The 24,158-nt window shown below is 49.6% G+C and overlaps 1 protein-coding gene across 5 annotated transcripts in view; it reads right to left on the bottom strand.

The window, feature by feature from the left end:
- The window catches only part of LOC115087676 (gametocyte-specific factor 1-like), a 160,248-nt gene that overhangs the window by 17,226 nt on the left and 118,864 nt on the right, over window positions 1-24,158 (bottom strand). For all 5 annotated transcript variants that reach the window (XM_029595135.1, XM_029595139.1, XM_029595138.1 and 2 more), the window contains 2 exons: window positions 17,037-17,094; window positions 15,748-15,842 (listed from right to left, as the gene is read on the bottom strand). In XM_029595135.1, coding sequence (XP_029450995.1) covers window positions 15,748-15,842; window positions 17,037-17,094 — 153 coding nt within the window. The remainder of the gene's footprint in view (window positions 1-15,747; window positions 15,843-17,036; window positions 17,095-24,158) is intronic.

Genomic DNA, 24,158 nt, shown 5'->3' with positions numbered 1-24,158 from the left:
TACTTCTGTTTACTGACACAGTGATAGTAAAAATTACGGAAATATTGGCCAGAGTCGAACTAGATCATAATTGTGCATTTTTCGAGCCTAAGCACACATTTTTAAGTACCATATGTGTGCTTTATTTCAATTTTAAAAGATATACATCTTTATGTAATAGAATTAGTTAGCTTTGCTTTATGCACATGGTTGAACCAGCTAGATTTCATTTTATTTATTTAAATTTTTATATTCTGCTTTTTGGCACTTCAAAGTGTAGAAATCAGATTAAGTTCAGGTACCATAGGTATTTCCCTATAAGAAAATTATTCCTTACCTGCTAATTTTCATTCCTGTAGTACCATGGATCAGTCCAGACAGTGGGTTGTTCCCCCCCTACCAGCAGATGGAGTCAGAGCAAAAACTGAGAGGGCGCTCTCTCATAAGCTGGTGTGTGCCCTCTGTAATCCTTCAGTATAAAGTATATCAAAGCCAGAAAAAAAAACATTGGATGGATCAATATAAAGTTAACAATAACTACAACAACTATAATAACCTGTAGAAATGCAATTTGCAACAAGAACTCTTAATCAGTCCCATACCGGTCCTAAAAGGAGTAGACAGTCGAGCCAAAAAGTGTATCCCCACAACAGAACCCCCAAAGAATCATAGGATGGGCATCTGGACTGATCCATGGGACTACAGGAACGAAAATGAGCAAGTAAAGAATAATTTTCTTTTCCCTGTACTTACCAGGATCAGTCCAGACCATGGGATGTCCCAAAGCTTCCCTAAATAGGGTGGGCCAATGATAGCCCAGCTCAAATGACCTGAGCTCCTAAAGGAGTCCACGCTCGGTGGTGGAAGAATCAAGCAATAGTGACGTGCAAAGGCGTGGAACGACTTCCAGGTAGCAGCTCTGTAAATCTCATGCAGAGAGACTGCTCGGCTTTCAGCCCAGGAGGCTGCTTGAGCCCGGAGTGAATGAGCCTTTTTGCCGTCTGGCGGAGGATGCCCAGCACCAACATACGCAGTAGAAATTGATTCCTTGAGCCAATGGGCAATGATGGTCTTAGAAGCCTTGTTGCCCTTCTTGGGACCACTCCAGAGGAAGAAGTGATCGGACACACGGAAGTCATTGGTAGCCTCTAAGTATCGAAGGAGAACTCGCTAGATATCAAGGCGAAGGTCCTTGGACTCATCGGCCTGGAATGACGGTAGTTCCACTGATTCAAATGAAGAGAGGCCACATTTGGTAGAAATGATGGCACAATACACAAGGATACTCCCGAATCCGTGAAATGTAGGTAAGGTTCTCCACAGAACAAGGCTTGCAGCTCCAAAATTCTGCAAGCAGAACAGATAGACACCAGGAAAACTGTCTTGAGTGTGAGGTCCTTGAGGGTAGCCCTCTTCAGGGGTTCAAAAAGGCAGACCCCCTAGCATTCGAAGAACCAGATTCAAGCTCCATGAAGGACAGAGACTGCAGATCGGTCGTTTCAGGTGCTTTACCCCTCTCAAGCACCGGACTATGTCCGGGTGTGTGTTACAAGAGGAGATCCATCCCGATGATGAACGTGAGCACCAAGGGCTGCCACCTGAACTCTGAGGGAATTGTAGGCTAATCCCATCTCTAGTCCTCGCTGTAAGAAAGACAAGATCGGGGATATGGTCACATGGCATGCAGAAAGTTGTGTGGCCTGGCACCAAGACTCAAAAACTTTCCAGACCCGGATATAGGACATGGAGGTGGAAGTCTTACTAACCTGAAGAAGAGTGGAGATAACCACCTCCGGATACCCACGGCTTCTCAGCCGGCGCCACTCAAAAGCCAGGCCGCTAGACAGAAGCGATCTACCTGGTCGAAAAATACAGGACCCTGTTGCAGCAGATTCGGAAGATGTCGCAGCCGAAGCAGGCCAGCCACCGCTAGATTGACCAAGTCTGCAAACCACGGCCGTCGAGGCTATTCTGGAGCGACCAAGATCACTAACCCCTGGTGACACTATTCTTTGGAGCACCCTTCCCACCAGGGACCAAAGCGGGAACACGTAGAGCAAGAGGTCTTGTGGCCACGGGAGGACTAAGGCAGCGACGCCCTCTGCGCCATGCTCTCGCCTGTGACTGAAGAAGCGTGGAGCCTTCACATTCCTTTGAGTGGCCATGAGATCCAAATGGGGAGTCCTCCATCACGAGAAGAGGAGTGACACCGCTTCCTGGGACAGTTCCCACTCCCCGGGGTCCAGGCATTGGCGACTCAAATAATCCGCAATGTGAGTCGCTGCCAGGTGGGACAAGTGGAGTTCCGCCCATGGCATGAGCTTGTTTCTTCTCACAAGCAACATGGAGGACTTCTTGTCCCTTCCTGACGGCTGATGTATACTACTGTTATCGCGTTGTCAGAGGATTCTGACTGATGGACCCTGGACTGGGGGAGGAAGTGCTTCAGTGCAAGACGGACTGCACTCGTCTCCAAACGGTTGATGGACTTCAGTACAGGCTACTTGGCCCATCGACCCTGCGTCAACTGCCATCCGCACACTGCCCCCCAGCTGGCGAGGTTGGCGTCGATCGTAAAGATCACCCATTGCGGGACTTCCAGGTCCACCCCCCAGAGCAGATGATCGAGGTTGAGCCACTAGTCTAGGCTGTCCTTGGCTAAGGGTGTTAGTGGCAATGGAGCCTGAAACTCCTGAGGCACCGGCTTCCAATGGGAGAGTAACGCCCTTTGTAAGGGCCGCATGTGGGCAAACGCACAAGGCACTACATCAATAGTGGAGGCCTTGGAGCCCAGCACCTGGAGATAGTCCCACGCTGTGGGAAGCTGAAGGTCCTGAAAGCGCTGAACCTGGCTGAAGAGGGACTGAGCCCGCTCTATGCGAAGAGAGACCGTGCCCACTTTGGTGTTGAAATGAGCTCCCAAGCAGTTGAGGGACTGTGACGGAGTTAGGCTGCTCTTGGCAAAATTGACGACCCTGCTGAGTGATTGGAGGAGGGACAAGACCCTCTCGACCGTCTGCTGGCATAGGTCCCTGGACTTTGCCCGGACTAGCCAATTGTCCAGATAGGGATGGACCAGTATTCCTTCCGCAGGGTCGCCGCCACCACCACCAGTACCTTGGTGAAGGTGCGGGGAGCAGTCGCTAGGCCGAATGGCAGGGCCTGGAACTGCTCTCCTAGCACCTTGAAGCGAAGGAAGCACTGATGGTCCTTCAGGATGGGAATATGAAGATAAGCCTCTGTCAAATCCAGGGACACCAGGAACTCCCCCCGGTGAACCGCAGCAATAACCGAATGCAGGGTTTCCATCCTGAAGTGTGGAATCCTGAGAGCCCTGTTGACTAGCTTGAGATCCAAGATTGGTCGAAACGAACCTTCCTTCTTGGGGACGACGAAGTAAACGGAATAATGGCTGGACCCGTGCTCAAGTAGTGGCACAGGGAGAATGGCTCCCAAATCCAGGAGATGCTCCAGCATCTGCAGCACAGCGTCCTGCTTTCTTAATCAGCACGGGGAGAAGACAAACCGTGCCATAGAATATCCAAGACCCATTGGTCTGAGGTGATTTTGGCGCACTCCTCGTAGAATAGGGCCAGGAGTCCTCCGATCTGAGGATTCGAGGAGTGGGCCGGCAAAGCTTCATTGGGAGGATTTAGCAGCAGCCCCCTGGGGCAAGGAGGAGGTATTAATAGCTGAGCACATTGAAAAGAAGTACAGAAAAGCAGAAAAAACTGCTCTTCTGTACTTTTTTTTAAAGTAAAAAAACAAAAAAACAAAACTGCAGACCGCCGAGTTATGAAGACAGACGCCGGTAAGCTTGATGTCGGTTTTCATAACCGGCGTCTGCCAGGAAAGAAAATGGCTACCGATAAACTCAGCAAGCGACCCTAGCGCCTCCTTCCTAGCGTGACCCCCTAATTTAAATATTTCATGGGCAAGACTATGGACTGATTTAAGTGGAAATCCATTACCACCTTAGGAAGGAATTTAGGGTGAATGTGGAGTACCATCTGGTCATGGAGGACCCATGTGTAGGGTGACTAGGTCACAAGGGCCTGTAACTCATTTACCCTGCAAGCAGATGTGAAGGCTACTAGGAAAACAGAGTTGCTTACCTGTAACAGGTGTTCTCACAGGACAGCAGGATGTTAGTTCTCACATATGGGTGACATCAGGATGAGCCCAATCACGGAACACTTTTGTCAAACTTTCTAGAGCTTTGACTGGCACCTACTGGGCATGCCCAGCATGGCACCAACCCTGCATCCAGCAGGGGTCCCCCCTTCAGTCTCATGTATAGCAAGAAGTATGTGCGAAAAATAAAACAACAAATCGCAAGCGAACCCAACTCCATGGGGTGGCAGGTGGGTTTCATGAGGACTAACATCCTGCTGTCCTGTGAACACCTGTTACAGGTAAGCAACTCTGCTTTCTCATAGGAGAAGCAAGATGGTAGTCCTCACATATGGGTGAGTAGCGAGCTGAGGATGCCCAAGCAATGCACCCAAAGACGTGCAACAGGCACAACAGGGGTGGATTTGGATAGGAGGGCATCCTGAAAACCCTGAACGGGTCGCTGGTAGGATGTTGGGTAGTTAAGCTGAGAATAAATTGCATAGAATAGATTGGTCAAAAATGGAATCTTGCCTGCCAGCCTTGTCCAAGCAATAATGGGCTGCGAAGGTATGGAGAGTGCTCCAGGTCGCTGCCTTACAAATAAGTGGCACCAAACGAAGTTGTGCCACTGAGGTTGCCACAGCCTGAACAGAGTGTGCTTTTACACGGTCTTGTAGCGGAATGCCTGCTTGCTGGTAGCAAAAGGAGATACAGTCCGCCAACCAGGAGGACAGGGTCTGTTCTCCCCTACTGGATTACCCAATTTGATGCTATTGAAAGAGACAAATAAGAGTGGACTTCCTGTGGGCTGATGTGCGCTCCAGATAAAAGGCTAGGGCATGTTTGCAGTCTAGGGAATGTAGAGCCTGTTCTCCTGGGTTTGAATGGGGCCTTGGAAAGAAAGTAGGTAAGATGATGGATTGAATAAGATGAAATTCCACATTACCTTTGGCAAAAACTTAGGGTGTGTATGGAGGACCACTCTATCATGTAGAATTTTAGTGTAAGGTGGGTAGGTGACTAATGCCTGTAACTCACTAACTATGCGAGCAGATGTTATAGCGAGAAGAAAAATTACTTTCCAGGTGAGATAGCGGAGATCACAGGAGTGGAGAGGCTCAAATGGAGGTTTCATGAGCCGTCCTAAGACCACGTTAAGGTCCCAAGCAGGAGCCAGAGGGCGCAATGGAGGTTTCAGGTGGAGCAAACCTCTCATGAAGCGTGCGACTAAGGGCTGTGTCGAAATACAGACATCTCCCACGCCGTTGTGGAAAGCGGTTACTGCACTGACATGCACCCTTTATATAGAGGACGTTTTCAGGCCTGATTCTGACAGATGCCAGAGACATGGTGCACATCCATGTCTATGGACATGGATGTGCACCAGACCGTAAACCTTTTCCACTTAGAACGATAAGAGCGTCTCGAGGAAGGCTTTCATGAAGCTATCAGTGCTCGGGATACAGACTCCAAAAGGTTAAGGGGCTGGAGAATTAACCTTTCAACATCCAGGCCGTCAGGGATAGGGCCTGGAGGTTGGGGTGGCGTAGCCACTCGCCATTTTGAGTTATCAGAAGCAGATCCTCCCCTAGAGAGATGCACCAGCGAACTGATATCATAACTTCACGAGAGTCTTCGATATGAGTGGGAGTGGAGGGTACGCGTAGAGGAGATCGCTGGACTCCTATAAAGGCCAACTGAAGTGACAGGCTGAGATGGGACTGAGTAGTTGAGAACAAGCTTTAGTGACTCCAACATCTAGATGGTCAAGCGCATGGACATGGTGGCCCCAGCCTGAGATGCGCTCTTGACCAGCCAATCGTCCAGATAAGAGAAAACATGCACTCTCAGCCAGAGAGGTGCGCCGCCACCACAGGCAGGCATTTTGTAAAGACTCATGGGGCTGAAGCTATCCCAAATGCCAAAATCCAGTACTGGAAATGCTGTTTTCTCTTCATGAATTGGAGATACTTTCATATAGAGATCTTCCCTGATCACAGCGTGTATGCATCCTTTAGATCGAGGGAGCATAGCCAGTCCAATTTTTTGTAAAAAGGGGGGGGGGGGGGGGGGATCAAGGGGCCCAGGGAAACCATCTTGAACTTTCCTTTTTTCAAAGGTCTGTTCAAGTACTTTAGGTCATGGATGGGACGGAGTCCTCCTGTACTCTTAAGAATCAGGAAGTAGCTGGAGTAGAATTCCCGCCCTCATGGTATGGGCTCGATCGCCTTGGCCCTTAAGCGTGAGGAGAGCTCCGCTAGTAGTACCTCCTGATGTGCTATCGGTCCCCAAAACAGGCATGGAGGGCAATTTGGTGAGACAGCCAACAGATTCAATTGATGGACAATGGAAAGAACCCACTGGTCAGAGGTTATACTAGGCCACTGGGTCGCAAAAAACCGCAGCGTGCCCCCAACCGGAGGGTCCAAAGTCCCGGGTACAAGCGACTAGCCTATGCTTTCTACGACCCAATCAAAACCTTGTCCCTGGAGTTGACAGAGGTGCCGGCTGAGGCTTGGGGGGCTCTCTGCTGCCTGGGACAGCCACGGGAGTTCTGATGGTGTTGACGGGAGTGAGGGGGCAGAGGACAGTACTTCCTTTGGCAAAAGACAGACTTCCATGGCCCTTATCTCGTTGACCTCCTCGAAGAGGATGATGGATTCAGCGTGCTGGAGAAGAGTTGTTGGAGGGTTTCATGGTTGGCCATAGTTGGGCCACAGCATCCCTCACTCTATCTCCAAAGATATTCTCCCCAGTACACTGCACATCAGCGAGTTGTTCCAGTACCTCTGGTCAGAGATCAGAGGCCCACAGCCATGCCATTCTGTGAGTGCAGATTCCCACTGCAGAGACTTTCAATGCAGTCTCAAAAACATCGTAGGTCACTTGGACCTTGTGTTTTCCGCACTCCAGGCCCTTATGCACCGGCGACATGAGGGTATCCTGCTGCTGAGGCAGCTGCTCAGCCACCTCCTGCACCTGCTTCCAGATGTCCCATGAGTACTGACTCATGTTGAGCTGGTAGGCAGCAATGTGGGCAATGAGCACGGTGACTTTAAACACCTTCTTACCAGGAGCATCCATCGCTCTATGGTCCTTTCCGGGGTACCGAAGGAGGAGTCCGAGCGCACTTGACTCTTGAGGGTGGATTCAACCACCACTGACTGGTGGGGCAGCTAACGCTTATCAAATCTGGCTGCCTTCTGGACAAGGTAAAGCCCGTCCGCCTTAATGGGAGGCACTGTGAAAGGGTGTTCCCTTATCCTCAGCAGCAGCTCCTTAAATATCTTGTGCACTGGGACCGCCATGATCTCCTTAGGAGGCTCCACAAACTGGAGGATCTCAAGCATTTTGTGCCTGGCATCCTCCTCCGTTAACTGAAATGGGATAGCTTCTGCCATCACTATCACAAACCCTGAGAAGTCAAGTCCTCAGGCGGAGACTCTCTTTGCTTCTCTGGAGGAGAAGGGTCTGATGGGACACCCTCGGAGAAGTGCTCCGAAGCATCATCCCCCAGGGGTCATAAGGTTCTTCATCCTCGCTGTAATCAATAAAGGATGGGTCCCTAGATGCTCGACCTACGTCCAGATGTGCAGATACCGGTAGAAATGGATGGGGCGTGGGGGCAGCAGGCCTCGGCATCTCTGCCGGTCTTTGTGGAGCTTCCTCCTTGGACAAACTGGGGACGATAACTGTATTGGGAGGGGGTGGTCCTCTGCCCTGCGGGGCATTTAAGCTGTCCCAGGAACCAATGCCAGCTGGGTGGTAATGCAACTATGAGCATACTGAGCTTCTCCAGAAGCAGTACGAGGATGGGTGGCACTGGGTCCGGTGCCATTGGTACCACAGGACCAAAGCCCTACAGTGCTCGGTCCACCGCCAGCTGGACTCTGTGCTCTAGCTCTTCCTTAAACATTGCTGATGCCAACCCCAACTAGGAGGAAGGAGGAGTGACCAGATCTTCTTCGGAACCTCAAAGTGGACTGGGGGAGACAGTGACGGACCCCCTGGAACCGATGGAGGACTGGCACTCCTCGCCGCAGGTCACTCTGGGGGCATCGCAGCATGAGCCGGTGCATCCCCTTGCACTGGCAAGGACCAGTGCTGATGCTTCTTCAGCTTCCCTCATTGCTCAGCCCAGTCTTTCCCCGGTGCTGAGGTTGATGACAAGGAACCCAACTTCCTCGGCCTGGAGAAGATAGACTGTGGTTGTTCTCATCCGCCCCTATCTGCCGACAGCATCGATGGTCAGACCGATGTCAATTGTTCGGTGTCCACTGGTGCAGCTCCTTCGTCCTTCAATGCCGATGCGCATGCCGGTGGTTCAGACTTCTTCGATCCGAAGAGCTGTTCCATCTTGGCGAGTCGAAGCAGAAGTCTATTTGGGATCACCTGGGTGTATAAGCAGCAACCCTGGACTTCATGCGATGTCCCCAGGCAGAGGACGCATATCTCACATGGATCCATGATGGACATGGCTCTCTGGCACTGGAAGCATTGCTGAAAACCAGACATAGCCATGTCTGACAAAACAAAAGGGGCACAAACTGAAAACAATGGTGCTTGGGAGTCGATGGCCAGCGGGAACTAAAGCACTGCCACCACAGTGAATTGACAACAAAAGGAAACTCTCTCGAATTGCTGAAAACTCTGACTAGGATCACTAGGGGAATGGCACCAAGAGGGACCCAGCAACGGATTAGCATGGAAAAAACCACGAGAAAAAAGGAAAAAAGTTTTCCACAAGGCCAAAACAGCCAAAAGTGAGCTCACACACCACGAAGCTTACAGTGCTGCAGAAAAGGAGAGACTGGAGACGGACCCCACGTGGACGCGTGGTATGGGGCATGCTCGGTATACCTAGTTAAAGTTCTAGAAACTCAGACAATTTTTCCACCATCTGGGATCCATCTGATGTCACGCCATGTGTGAGGGCTATCATCCTGCTTGTCCTTGGAGAATAAACAATTCCTGTAGGATATGTTTATTTCACCTAATATTACAGAAAATAAGGAAGATATGGGTTATTTATGATGGAACTGAGAAACCTAATTGGCAGGTAGAAAATTTCCCCATTTCACTATTTCCTGCCTTGTCCATTCATTCACCCATCTTCTCTCCCTGGTACCATACACTATGGTACAAGTCTATTTGATACTGAATTTAACCTGCACACCTCAGCAGACAGATTAAACCTAAAGGAAAATTGGTTCTTACCTGCTAATTTTCATTTCTGTAGTACCACGGATCAGTCCAGACCCTGGTTATGTCACCAATCCAGCAGAGGGAGGCAGAGAAACATTCTACTGACTCTGGCGGTGCCACCTGCAGTCCATCAGTATTGAATGATATCAAAGCAGAAATCTAACCAATAAAATACTAACTAGCTATCTAAACGCTATAACATACTTCCAACTCACAAATCCTAAATGGAAGCAGAATCCCAAAGAACTGTGAGAATAAACAAGCAAACATTAAAAAAAGTAGACAGCATGAAAAGCGGTTTATAAACCAAAACAGTGAACGAGCAGACTCTCCGAAAAAATAATTGCTATGCATAGACATAAAGGGCGGGCGTCTGGACTGATCCATGGTACTACAGGAACGAAAATTAGCAGGTAAGAACCAATTTTCCTTTCCCTTTACGTACCTGGATCACACCAGACCCTGGGATGTACCAGAGCTGTTTTACTTGGGGTGGGACCTAGAGAGTCCCGCTCGGAGAACACTCTCTCCGAAGGCTGCCGAACTCGGAGCCTGGTCATCTAAGCGGTAATGACTAGCAAAAGTGTGCAACTACTTCCAAGTCGCTGCCTTACAAATCTCCTGAGGAGAAACTAGTTGACATTCCGCCCATGACGTAGCTTGTGACCTAGTGGAATGAGCTCTCAAACCTTCAGGAAGATCTCGACGAGCCAGAAGATAAGCTGACCGAATGGCTTCTTTTAACCAATGAGCAAATCGTAGCCTTGGAAACATTATGACCCTTACGAGGACCACTCCTCAGAACAAATAAATGATCATTCGAAAAATGTTGGTAGCTTCAAGATAACGTAACAGCACACGTCGCACATCCAGTTTCTTGAGATCCTTAGAGGAAGGATCCATACTCTCTAAACACGGAAAAGCAGGAAGCTCTATCGACTGATTTAAATGAAAAGATACAACCTTGGGCAAAAAAGAAAGCATAGTACGTAATGAAACTCCCGTATCGGAAATTCTAAGAAAGGGCTCTCTGCAAGACAAGGGCTGTAACTCCGAAATTCTACGAGCTGAGGAGATGGCCACAAGGAAAACCACCTTCAACGTAAGATCTTTCAAAGTCATATGTTTAAGGGGTTCAAAGGGAGCTCTAAGAACCAAATTCAAACTCCATGCAGGACAAGGGTTCCGGAATGGAGGACGTAGATGTTGTGCGCCTCTGAGAAAATGCGCTACATCCGGATGCGCCAAGGATAATCCACGAACCTTACCCCAAAAACATCCAAGAGCTGCAACTTGGACCCGTAAGGAACTGCAGGACAAACCTTTCACTAAACCATCTTGTAAAAAAGACAAAATATCTGATATGGAAGACTGCACCGGATTTAACTGGTGCTCAATACACCATGATTCAAAAACTTTCCACACCCTCACATAAGCCAAAGATGTAGAAGGTTTATGAGAATGTAATAAAGTAGCTACCATAGCATCGGAATAACCTTTGTCTCTCAAAAGCCATGCTGCTAGAGAGAAGCATTCGACTTCTTCCAAACAAACTGGACCCTGAAACAAAAGGCACGGCAGATCCCGAAATTGTAGGGGACCGTCCAATGCCAGATGACCAAGTCCACGAACCACGGACGGCGTGGCCACTCCAGAGCCACTAAAATGTCGACTCACTGAAGCTCTATCCGATGCAGGACCTTGCTGATCAGAGGCCAGGATGGAAACACAGAGAAGAACATCCTTTGGCCAGGGAACTACCAGAGCGTCCACTCCTTCCGCTCCTCTTTCCCTCCTGCGGCTGAAGAACAGAGGGGCCTTGGAATTCTGGAATATTGCCATGAGATCCACTACCGGTCTGGACCATCTGTTGCATATCAACTGATAGGCTTCTTCGCACAGTTCCCACTCCCCCGGGTCGAGATGACGACTGAGGAAGTCGGCTTGAATGTTGTCTACCCCGGCAATGTGTGAAGCTGTGATGCTGAGCAGATGTTGTTCCGCCCAGGTGATCAGCTGCTGCGCTTCCTGCGCTATCAGATGGCTTCGAGTTCCTCCCTGGCGGTTGATGTACGCTACCACAGTCGCATTGACGGAAAGAATCTGCACTGACTTCCCGCATAGGAGAGGTTGAAGAGCGATCAAGGCCAATCGTACCGCTCTGTTCTCTAACAGATTGATCGACCACCGCGCTTCTTCTTTGGACCACTGACCTTTAACAGATGTTTTCTGACATACCACTCCCCAGCCTGAAAGACTGGCGTCTGTGGTGACCACAGTCCATTCCGGAATCTCTAGAGGTACTCCCCGCTGTAGACTGACCGGCTGTAACCACCAATCCAGGCTGAATCGAGCCTTCTCTGTAAGGGGAAGGTGGTATAGTTCTGAAACAGAATTCCAGCATGAAAGCAATGCAGACTGAAGTGGCCTCATATGCGCAAAGTCCCAGGGAACCAACTCCAGAGTAGAGGTCATTAAGCCTAAGACTGTCAAATAATCCCGTACACATGGTATAGGAATGGACAGTAAGTTTCGGATTTGCGTTTGAAGCTTGAGAAGGCGATGTTCCGGAAGGAACACTCTCCCTTGACAAGTGTTGAACAGTGCACCCAAAAACTCCAGAGACTGCGAAGGGACTAGGTGACTCTTGTCCTTGTTGATCACTCAGCCTAGAGACTGCAAAAGGCCGATGACCCTGCTGATCTTTGAGCAACAAAGAGACTCCGACTTCGCTCAAATTAACCAGTCGTCCAGTTACTGATGGACCAACAGGCCCTCTTTCCTGAGTTGTGCGGCCACCACAATCATTACCTTGGTAAATGTTCTGGAAGCTGTGGCTAACCCAAACGGGAGAGCCCTGAATTGACAATGGTGCCCTAGAATGCAAAACCTGAGAAACTTCTGATGATCAGAACGAATGCAGATGTGAAGATAAGCCTCAGTAAGGTTGAGAGACGCTAGGAACTCTCTCCTGTGTACCGAAACTATGACAGACCAGAGAGTTTCCACTCGAAACTTGGGAATCCGTAGGCAACGGTTGACTCTTGAGATCGAGAATGGGACGAAAGGTTCCTTCCTTTTTTGGAACGACGAAGAAAATGGAGTAATAACCCCTCCGATGTTGGAACTGGAACTATAGCTCCGAGGTCGCTTAAACGCTGCAGAGAGTCCTTTATTATGCGACGTTTTTCCAGGTAAGAACATTGTGAAATTAGAAATCGGTGAAGCCGCCGAACAAAATCTAAAGCGTAACCTTGATTTATCACTGTGAGAATCCACTGATCTGACGTCCATCTGGTCCATTCCCCGTAAAGCAGGGACAGTCTGCCCCCTATAACCGGAACCGGGGAATGGGCCGGCTGTATCTCGTTGGGCAGACTTTGATCCACCTGAGGCTTGGGAATTTCCAGGTCTTCCGAAGCGGCGGCCACGAAAGGACTGAGGCCAATTCTGTTGTCTACCCGAAGACTGCTCAGTAGGTGGAGTCGATGGACGAGAAGAACGAAATCTTCGACCAGACCGAAAACGAGAGCGGGATGAGAAGGAGTTTCGAGGTCTAGGACAATCCTCTGGTAATTTGTGAATCTTGTTCTCACCTAAGGAAAAAATTAAGTCTTCCAATTCCTTTCCAAAGAGCAATTTCCCATAAAGGGTAAAGCTCCTAACTGGGCTTTTGAGGATGGTCTGCAGACCAATTCCTCAACCAGAGGAGTCTGCGAGCCATCACTGAAGCCACAATAGAGCGAGCCGAGGTCCTGAGATCATATAAAGCATCTGCGCTGTAAGCAACCGTAGCCTCCAATTGACCAGCTTGTGCTACCTCCTCAGAGAGGGAAGAATGGTTTTGAAATGACAGGCCAGCTCGTAAAGCCAAGCTACTACACATGGCCGCCTGTACACCTAGAGCAGAAACCTCAAAAATTTGCTTGAGCTGAACCTCCAGTTTACGATCCTGTAGATCTTTAAGAGCCGTAGCTCCCGTCACTGGAATATAGTCATCCTCTTAGTGACAGCTGACACTGCGGCATCTACTTTGGGAAATTTTAAAATTTCCCAAGCCTCCTCCGGTAATGGATATAGCTTATCCATAGCTTGTGCTACCTCAAGACCTAATTCAGGAGTGTCCCACTCCTGGTACAAAAGGTCAGTGAGAGAAAGATGAAAAGGAAAGGATGTCGTCGGACCCCTAAGACCTAGCAACACTGGGTCGATATCACCCATCCGAGAATCCTTCGTCGGATCCTCCAGACCCAATTCAAATAAAATTGCAGGCATCAAAGGACTAAGTTCCTCCCTCCTAAAAAGGCGGACCCACTTTGGGATCATCCCCATCCACTATGTGAGGGTCAGAACTACTGCCCAAAACAGGATCTCCTCCGAGATCCACATCCGGCAGGGACTTGTCCGGGATAGGCAAAGAGTCATGTTCGGAATCCTCTGAAGTAGAAAAAATGGACTGATCCGGGCCTGAGCGAAGGGGACGCTTTGGAGCTGGCCTAGCACCAAAACCGCTTGGTCTCGCAGGTTTGGAGGAGCGGACCTTTAGTCCCTGCCCAGATGAGTTGTCCCTGTATTTTATATGGAACTTCCTGGACTTATAAGCCTTATGAAGAAAACGAATAAAATCCCCTGAGAAGGAGGAAGAAGAATTTAAAGCTTCCTCAAGGCTCTCATCACCTAAACCTACCTCAGTATCGCGCGGCTTGACCCCCCCCAAGGGACAGCCGGCTGCGGAGACAAGGGAGGCGGGTCCGGAGCTCCCTGTATAACTCTGTTGTGTCGTGCTCTCATAGCACTTAATACAGCTTCCCTTCCTGCACTGCAGAGAAATGGGTCCGGGATAGGAGAGCAGCCACGCCGAGGCTTCGGGGCCGCGCGAGCTGGCCAAGTTACGTCTTTCGCCGACAAAATAGACGAGCCTTCTCCCCCGGGGAAGCAGGCAGAACAGAGACTCTCTCTGGAGAGGTAGGTGCGGCAGGCCACGCCTCGCAGCATTGTGAGGAAAAAACGGCACGAATCAAAAGAAAAAAAGAATAAAGTAAACCTTGGCGAAAAGTAAAAACCACGGCACCACTGAACACAGAAATGGTAAAGTAAACCACAATAAAAGCTGCCGGTGGAAAGTAAAAGGAAAAAAAACTTTTTTTTTACCTGATCAAATGCCGCGGACCCCGGGAGCTGCTCCAAATAGGGTGAGTGAGTCGGGCCCCCCGGTATCACCCCTGCCAGGAGTGGTTGCTGGGTACAAACCTCCCCAACTCCGGCGGCCTCAGAACCAGGAGGGATAGTCCCTTCAGGACCTCCCAACCTCCTGGGAGGCAGTGAGACGGCTGGTAAGAAAAGTTAGACTTTTTTTTTTTAATTAACTTAAATTAAAAGAACAGCCTCTCACAGACAAAAGAGATAGAAAGCCTACAAAAACTAACTCCTAAACTACCTGACTAGAAAACAAAAACTACCACAGACTGCAGGGTTAGGCACGTCCACGTCTGCTGGGAGACAGAGAAATACTGATGGACTGCAGGTGGCACCCCAGGGTATACGTCAGAGTCAGTAGAATGTTTCTCTGCCTCCCTCTGCTGGATTGGTGACATAATCCAGGGTCTGGACTGATCCAGGTACGTACAGGGAACATACAATATGGCCAAAACATTTTCCTTTTTTTTTAAAAAATAAAACAGCCTGTCTAAATTCCTCTCAACTAGTGGTCTAGGACATATACTTAACTTCTGAGGTAGGGTAGAAATGCTTCACAAGAGACAGATCTCCAAAAGAGAACTTTGTTGGTATCTTTTGCCTTTTTGTCTGACGGAAATAATGCTCTTAGGTTTTTCTTTTGTAAGATTGCTTTTATTCTATGGTCAGAAATTGTGGATTTACCATTAATAATATATGACCCAACTTCGTAGGAAAAGATTTCTCTCCAAGCGATCTGAGGAGAACGCTTGGAGAGAAATCTCCAAGCGATGTCAAGGGGGCTCAATTTACTTTGCAATATCCCTGTGTTTAGTAAAATTATCTTAATGTAAACTGTCTTCTTTTGAACCCTCACAATTCTAGACGTTCCTAGCTTCACCCGCCTAGAAGACACTTTTGCAGAATCGGCTAATTAGATATAATGTGGTGTTTGGCTTCTTACTATTCTCTTTCCTATTTTCATGGTAATACTTGCTTTTTTTCTCCTTAGTCTCCCCTTTTTTCTTTTTCCTATATTTGAGGAATGTTTAGATGTATTTCCTATCTAATTTACATTTTTTGCATCTGGATTATACTTTTTGGCTTGCATACCTCATTTTCTGGTGCAAGGAATTCTTGTGTTTATTTGAAAATGTATGAAAAATAAAATTACAAAAAAAAAGGGTATAAACAAATATAGTAAATTTAGTTTCTGACTCATGATCCATATTTACTAATTGCTTATATCTTATTTTCTCTATTTGTACTTACTGCATTTCCACGACAGTACATATGGCAAGGTCTTCGGCACTCTTAAGCTGGAACCTAGATTGCATCTTGGTTCCATTTTACTGCTGATCCCAGTACTGGAAAAGGACAATGTCAAAATTCACAAACATGTCACCATATCCAAAAAATGGAGCAATAAATCTGTACTCCACATACACAGTAGCAAAATTATGACTGTTACTGTGAGGTCAATAATCAAAGCTGGCTGTTTAGTTAACAGACAGATATCTGGCTAAGTTGCAAGGTATATTCAGCAGATTGGCTAAGCCACTGAATATAGGTGCATATATTCACACTTAGCTCTATAAATTATAATTGGTTAAATTTAGATTTGCTCTGTGGCACATCTAATGTAGCTGCATAATTTATGTGGCCAAGACCGAATATCGGTAGTTAGCCACATAACCTATATGGCTAATTTGCTCCATCCAAATCTGCCCTCTACATACCTTCAAGTATGCTGCTGAACATAGGTGCATATTCAGCGGCTGCTACTTAGTTGCATAAGTTACACTTATCTGGCTAAATAGTGCTAACGCGCTTTGAATATTGACCTCTGTATGTCCAAGTTATGACTAGGTAGAATATTATACCCCCAAATAAATGACCATCACAAAATGCTGGTGCCAGCTAGTGTTCTTCAGAAGCCCATACTGTTCTGAATTAGCTGTGCTGCTGAGGTGTAGTGCAGATATGCTGTAAGAATTTCTACCCTGGGTCAGTATTTTGTTCTATTTCAGGAAACATAAGCTTTTGCATCACTATTCTATCCTATATAATGTATGTCCCCATCTAGTTCTGCGATATTGGTCTTCCTACAATCTACTTTTTACAAATTCTCACAGAGCCTTGGAAAGTTGGCAACATGCAAAGTTACAATAAATACAAAGAGACCCCCAGGTAATGTGAAATCACAAAGTAACTTAGTTTAAAGCTACAGTATTAAAAACACAGCAACAATACTCAATAAATTAATACTTGTTTAAATTGACTCATAACCAGAATTATTATAAATGCACTAACAAATGACCACTACAATGATGGATCAAAATGATACATACTCTACCACCACCTGCCCATCCTAAGTCCTTGTGAAACTGGTGTGCAATACATAATCTATTATCCATTACACTTATTTGCAGTGTTCATGGCATGAGAGTTTTCATAACCTAGTTTGGTTATAAGAGAATGTACTGAAATGCTGCTTGCCATTAGGACCATCATGTAAGTTGAGCATACTCTAGTCTACTCTAAATGGAAACAGCCATTACCTGCTACCAGCAGCTGCTATGCCCCAAATGAATGTTGGGCCCGATTGTTCCTGCAGCTCTGCAGAGGAAATACCATTGTAGTTTTAATTACACTAAAACATCTTACATGAAAAAAAAAGAAATTACATATGCCCTTACCTAGATGAACATACACGGATAATGATAAAGCAATTAGTGAAACAGCTAGAATTTCCTATACAGTGATTGAGGAGCTTAACATAAAAGAATAAGATGGCAGATAAAGAGCCAAAGGAAATATTATCAGGAAATAAAATAGTTAAACTTTAACATTTACATCAATCTCAAGAAGTACTGCTTAACACGAGGGTGGAAAAACATTTAGAAAATTTAAGTGCCTTCCAGGGTCAGTAACTTTCAAATGGGTGCAAATAGACATGTATATATGGGCAGATATGCAGCAATTTTATATCTTGTGTGTGCAAGTTATAAAATAGCCCTGGTACATGTATGTGCGCTATTCATTTTAAGCTTGTGTGCACACAGCAGCATAAGTCTGCTTTGGGACGCGCAAGTGAGGGGATTTTATAATGCACGCACCTCAAGTCCATGACCAGTTTGCCTAGTCTAGAGGTGGTCCTCTAACCCCTACTGGTTCTTTAGCCCGCACTCCCCTACTCAACCCAGACTCCCTCAAACACTTCAGAGATGCCTGAAAATTGTTTTAAGACTTACACCTCATCCATAGCAGAAGTAACTTTGCGCTGAAATATAACTGGCTGCGCGCCCAGGCATGTAGCTGCTTGCATGCATATCTCTTGGCCCCGCCCCAGAACACCCATGCCCCACCCACATTCCTCCCTTTTTTTTCCCCCCTCAATGCTGCAGTTCCCTACAACCCAAACCTTATTAGCAACTCTTCTATTGGGCATCTAGTTGCAAACATTAGGTGATCTGGTGTCCAGGGTTTTTTCCAGCCCTGGCTGAACAATCAGGGAGGCAGTTGAACACAAGTGAAACATGACTGGATCAAATTTTGTCACATCATCCAGGTCATTATTTACCATTTTCAGCATAGTCAGTAATCAGGCCACAATTTTGATCTATCACATTATAAACTAAGCTCAGATTAAGATAACTTTATTGGCATAACAATTGTGTGTTGCCAAAGTAATAAAAAAAAAGGGAAAAAATACAAATGGTAACAGTAAGATAAAGTTACAGGGCACAGAAAAAATTAAGGAAAATTCCTGGTTTTGGTGTTGAACTGTATTGTCCCCTAAGCACTTATATTATAAAATCTTCAAACAGAAGTTTAACTGCAAATAGCTTCTTGTTATCCATTGACTTACCAGAGTAAATTGTGAATAAAAGCAGATAATGAAAATGATAAATGATTTAACCTATTGCTGTTTCAGTCTGAGCTCCTACCATTAATGCCAGGCTAAAAATCCAGCTTTCAGAAATGAAGTCCAGTATAGGCTAGCAGGACGCAGCTGTTTATGTGCAACAGCTGGGAATTCAAAATGGGAAAAGGAAGGATTCCCACACTGGAGACTGAGCTGCATAAAAATGATCAAATCCCAGTGTGCAAATATTCAGTATGACAGAGTAGGCGTGAGGAAGCCCCACAAAAATTAAAGCTTTAGGAGTTGCAACATACTGCATCAGGAATAAAAATCAAAATGACAGAATAAATATACTTTATGGATTCTTATGTATCAATATTGACTAGATTCTCCTCTCTTAGGTATCTGTATAGTCCTGCATAAGTCCAGTAGCACTTTAGAAATGATAAATAGTACCAGTAGGAGGCGGCGGGCAGGGGGTACATAGGATACAGGGACAATGTGTGACTGTACACCTTGCTTTCTAACTCAAAATAAAAAAGTAATGTATGAAAGGCAAACTGTGAGGCAAATCCAAGACTAATTTTGAAGCTGCTGGTAGTTTTGTTTTTTTTTGGTTTTTGTTTTTTTTTTTGGGGGGGGGGGGGGAAGGGGGGAGGCTAGTAGTTTCCTTCTGTTCTTTTTGGCTTCTAGCTCCATCAGAACAGGTGTCTATTGGACTATGAGCTTTCATTCACAACTACCAGGTATTTTTACTCTATTTTCATATACTCCTCCCAGATTAGTCCAGCTATCACATTGATAATCCTTGGCAAGGGGCCACAAACTGCAGCTCTCTTCAAAACCTGGCTAACATGAATAAGAAAATTATTACTTACCTGCTAATTTTCGTTCCTGTAGTACCATGGATCAGTCCAGACCGTGGGTTATGTCCCCATTCCAGCAGATGGAGTCAGCAAAAACCTCGAGGGGGCGTCACCATAAGAACTACTACCCCCTCTGCAGGAGTTCAGTATCGAGTATATCAAAGCCCGAGTAGACAAACAGAACCCCCGAATTGAATCAAGTTTATACAATCCGGCCAACAATAGCCGTCAACCATAGCAACGAAAAACTGGAGCGTCCTAGCAACTTGTAGGAGGCTGCACAAACAGTAAGGCAACTTGTGAGGAGCTGTGAACACAGGGAACATGGAAAAATGGTAAAGCTGTGAACACAGTGAACAGTGACAATGGTAAAGGACAGATACCAGTACAGTCCCGTCGCGGAAACGGAGCAGGATGAGCACCCAGATGTGGAGGGCGTCTGGACTGATCCATGGTACTACAGGAACGAAAATTAGCAGGTAAGTAATAATTTTCTTTTCCCTGTACGTACCTGGATCAGTCCAGACCGTGGGATGTACCCAAGCGTCCCTAAATCGGGTGGGGTCCTGCGAGGCCTGCTCGGAGAACCTGCTCACCAAAATGTCCCGAGACGGGAGAGGCGAGATGCAAACGATAGTGCCTCGCGAAGGTGTGTAACGACTTCCAGGTAGCCGCTCTGCAGATCTCTTGAGAAGAGACCGAACGAACCTCCGCCCAGGAAGCCGCCTGAGAGCGTGTGGAATGCGCTACAATGCCAGGCGGGGGAGTCCGCCCCGCCCCAACGTAGGAAGCGGCAATCCCCGCTTTCAACCACCTAGCAATGGTAGTCTTGGAGGCCTGGGAACCCTTCTTAGGCCCGGACCAAAGGACAAACAGATGGTCAGACGTCCGGAATTCGTTTGTAACCTCCAAATAGATGCGCAGCGTGCGTTGAACGTCCAGGAGTCGAAGAGACCTCGACTCGGAGGAGGAGAAGGACGGCAACTCCACCGTCTGGTTCATATGAAACGCAGAGACCACCTTCGGGAGGAAGGAAGGTACGGTGCGGATCGAAACTCCAGAATCGGAGAACCGAAGGTAGGGTTCCCTGCACGACAGAGCCTGCAGCTCCGAAATGCGACGAGCGGAACAGATGGCCACCAAAAATACCGTCTTGAGGGTAAGGTCTTTAAGTGTTGAACTGCGCAGTGGCTCGAACGGAGGCCCCGACAGGGCGCGAAGCACCAGGTTGAGACTCCAGGATGGACAAGGATCCCGTAGCGGAGGTCGCAGATGCTTGACACCCTTGAGGAAACGAGCAATGTCCGGATGTTGTAGGAGGGAGCCCTCTGCCCGCAACAGCGACCCAAGGGCGGACACCTGAACCCTCAGAGAGTTATAGGCTAGCCCCTTCTCCACCCCGGCTTGTAAGAACTGGAGAATCTGAGAAATCGAAGCCGTAGTAGGACTCGTGTCCTGACTGGTACACCACAGCTCGAACACCTTCCAGACTCGGACGTAGGCCACCGACGTGGACGTCTTACGCGCCCGCATCAACGTGGACACTACCGCCTCCGGGTACCCTCGGCGCCGGAGGCGGCGCCTCTCAAAAGCCAGGCCGCAAGACAGAAGAGTTCTGCCTGCTCGAAAAATACTGGACCCTGATGCAAGAGGAGGGGGAGGTGCCCCAGCCGGACCGGTCCGTCGACTACCAGCTGTAGCAGGTCCGCAAACCAAGGTCGTCGTGGCCATTCCGGGGCGACGAAAATCACCGTCCCCTGGTGTCCTTCTATTCTGCGGATCATCCTGCCTACGAGAGGCCACGGGGGAAACGCGTAGAGCAGAAGATGGGTCGGCCATGGGAGCGCCAGCGCGTCCACCCCTTCCGCACCGCATTCTCTTCGCCGACTGAAGAAGCGGGGGGCCTTGGCGATGAGCGCGGATGCCATCAGATCTAGGTGGGGAGCCCCCCACCGATGGATGAGGAGCTGCATCGCCTCTTCGGACAGGGACCACTCTCCGGGGTCCAGCAGTTGACGACTGAGGAAGTCCGCCTGCACATTGTCCACTCCGGCTATGTGAGACGCCGCTAGCCGAACGAGATGGCGCTCCGCCCATTGCATGAGCAGCGCCGCCTCTAGAGAGACCTGCGGGCTGCGCGTGCCTCCTTGGCGATTGATGTAGGCCACGGTGGTAGCGTTGTCCGAAAGTATCCTGACCTCCCGGTTCCGAAGAAGCGGGAGAAAATGTCGCAGAGTGAGCCTGACCGCTCTGGTCTCCAGACGATTGATGGACCATGTCGCCTCCACCGCGGACCACGTCCCTTGCGTGGCACTGCGATCGCAGACCGCGCCCCAGCCCACCAGACTGGCATCGGTAGTGACCACCACCCAATCCGGTACGGCGAGGGACACCCCTCGAGCTAGGTTGGACGGCTCCAGCCACCAGCCCAGACTGTCCCTGGCCTTCTGAGGGAGCGGGAGGACCACCTGGTAGTCCTGCGAGAGTGGCTTCCAACGGGAGAGGAGCGCCCACTGTAAGGGCCGGAGGCGCGCAAATGCCCAAGGGACCATGTCGATTGTGGATCCCATCACCCCCAGAAGTTGCAGGTAGTCCCAGGAAGTGGGAACTGGCAACGCAGAGAATCGCAGTATGTGATCCCGCAAAGAGTGCGCCTTGTCCTGTCGCAGGAAGACCTTGCCCAGTCGGGTATCGAAGGTCGCCCCCAAGAAATCCAAGCGCTGAGAGGGCACGAGGGAGCTTTTGGAAAAATTCACTACCCATCCCAGGGAATGCAGGAACTGTAGCACCCGGGACACCGCCGCTTGGCCGTGGGTGAAAGACTTCGCCCGTATGAGCCAGTCGTCGAGATAGGGGTGGACTAGAATACCCTCCTTCCGAAGGGCCGCAGCCACGACTACCATGATCTTGGTGAAGGTGCGCGGTGCCGTTGCCAGCCCAAACGGGAGAGCGACGAACTGGAAGTGCTGGTCCAGAATCTTGAACCGGAGAAGATGATGATGGTCCGGACGGATGGGAATATGTAGGTAAGCCTCCGTGAGGTCCAGGGAGGCGAGGAACTCCCCCGGATGTACTGCCGCAATCACCGACCGCAGCGTTTCCATGCGAAAGCGGACCACTCGGAGGGACTTGTTGACTTCCTTGAGGTCCAGGATGGGCCGAGACGATCCGTCCTTCTTTGGCACTACGAAGTAGATGGAATAGTGGCCCAAGCCCACCTCTCCGAAGGGCACGGGCGCAATAGCGCCTATCTCCTGAAGCCTGTCCAGCGTTGACTGCACCGCTCGTCTCTTGAGAGCCGAGCCACAAGGGGAGAAAATGAAACAACCCTTTGGTGGGCGGACAAATTCCAATGCGTAGCCGTGCTTTACGGTGTCCAGAACCCACTGGTCTGAGGTAATCCGCGCCCACTCCTTGTAGAAAAACGTCAGCCGTCCCCCGATCCTGGGTACGGCGGAGTGGGCGAGCCTGGCATCATTGCGAGGACTTGGGGGAGGGATTACCTGCCCCTGGAGAGGTGCGGGCGGGCCTGCGTCCGCGAAAGGAACGCGACCAGGGCTGAGACCTGGGCGCGGCAGGCCGGGAACCCCCCGGCCTGTAGCTCCGGTAACGCCGCTGCGCCCTGGCCCTAGTCCGGGAAGAAGCAAACGCACGAGAAGGACGATATCTATCCTCCGGAAGGCGGTGAACCGCGTTTTCCCCCAGGGACTTGATGAGCTGGTCCAGATCTTCTCCAAAGAGGAACTTACCCCTGAAAGGCAGGGAGCCCAGACTTGACTTAGAGGACGTATCCGCCGCCCAGTTGTGGAGCCAAAGCAGGCGTCTGGCCGCCACCACCGAGACCATGGACCTAGCCAGGACTCGGAACAGGTCATACGAGGCATCCGCCCCGTATGCCACCGCAGCTTCTAACCTATCCGCCTGGGCGGCCTCCGCAGCAGGCAGATCCTGGGAGGTGAGGAGTTGCTGTACCCACAGGAGGCTCGCCCGCTGGGCGAGGGAACTGCACATCGCTGCCCTCATCCCCAGGGCGGAGACCTCGAAGACTCTCTTCAGGAAGATCTCCAATTTGCGATCTTGCGTGTCCCGCAAGGCCGCCCCTCCCGTCACCGGAATTGTCGTCCTCTTTGTGACCGCTGAAACTGCGGAATCCACTCTCGGTACCTTGATGAGATCCAGGAAATCCTGTGGTAGTGGATACAGCCTTTCCATGGCGCGACCTACCTTTAGAGAAGCCTCAGGGGTATCCCATTCCCTCGTGAGAAGCTGCAGGAACGATTCGTGAATGGGAAATGCCCGGGCCCTCGGCCGTAGGGCAGCCAGGACCGGGTCCCCCTTCTTCGAGGACGTGACCACCGCAGGCGCTACTGGAGCGGGCGGGTCTGGCGGCGGGTCCAGATCCAGTTCCTGAATAATTCGTGGGATGAGCTCCTCCAGTTCTTCCCTCTGGAAGAGCCGCAGCGTACGCGGATCGTCTCCTTCCGGCGTGGGGTCCCCTTGGCCCAAGTCTGGGAAATCGGGATCAAGGGCCCCTGGGTCTGGCCCCGCTCCCACCGGTCCTGGAACCGTCCGGACGCGGGAGGGAGGACGGGGGGCCCCCACTCCCGCCGAGACGGGGGGGGGACGAAGCCGCGGGCGAGGTCCGGCACAGCTTGGCAGGGGGGGGGGTCCCACCGGTTCATCCAATCCCTGCAGGTAAGCTGTGTGCATAAGGAGTATAAACTCCGGGGAAAACCCTGGTCTGGCCGGGGGGGCTCCCGCAGGCGGTGGCTCCGCGCTGGCTTGCCCCTGCGAGCCTTGCTCCGGTAGCAAGGTCGGGGGCGAAGCCACTGCCGAATCCCTGTCATCCGGCGTGTCCTGAAATCCCTCCGGACGCTGCGTGCTCAAAATGGCCGCCGTTCCTGCCAGGAATGGGGGAGGGGCCGGCCGACGGCGTCCAGGCAGAGGCA

This window comes from Rhinatrema bivittatum, chromosome 3, assembly GCF_901001135.1.
Source record: "Rhinatrema bivittatum chromosome 3, aRhiBiv1.1, whole genome shotgun sequence".
Classification (NCBI taxonomy): Eukaryota; Metazoa; Chordata; class Amphibia; order Gymnophiona; family Rhinatrematidae; genus Rhinatrema; species Rhinatrema bivittatum.
Note: the sequence above shows the minus strand (reverse complement) of the source record. Positions and strands in the feature narration are given on the sequence as shown.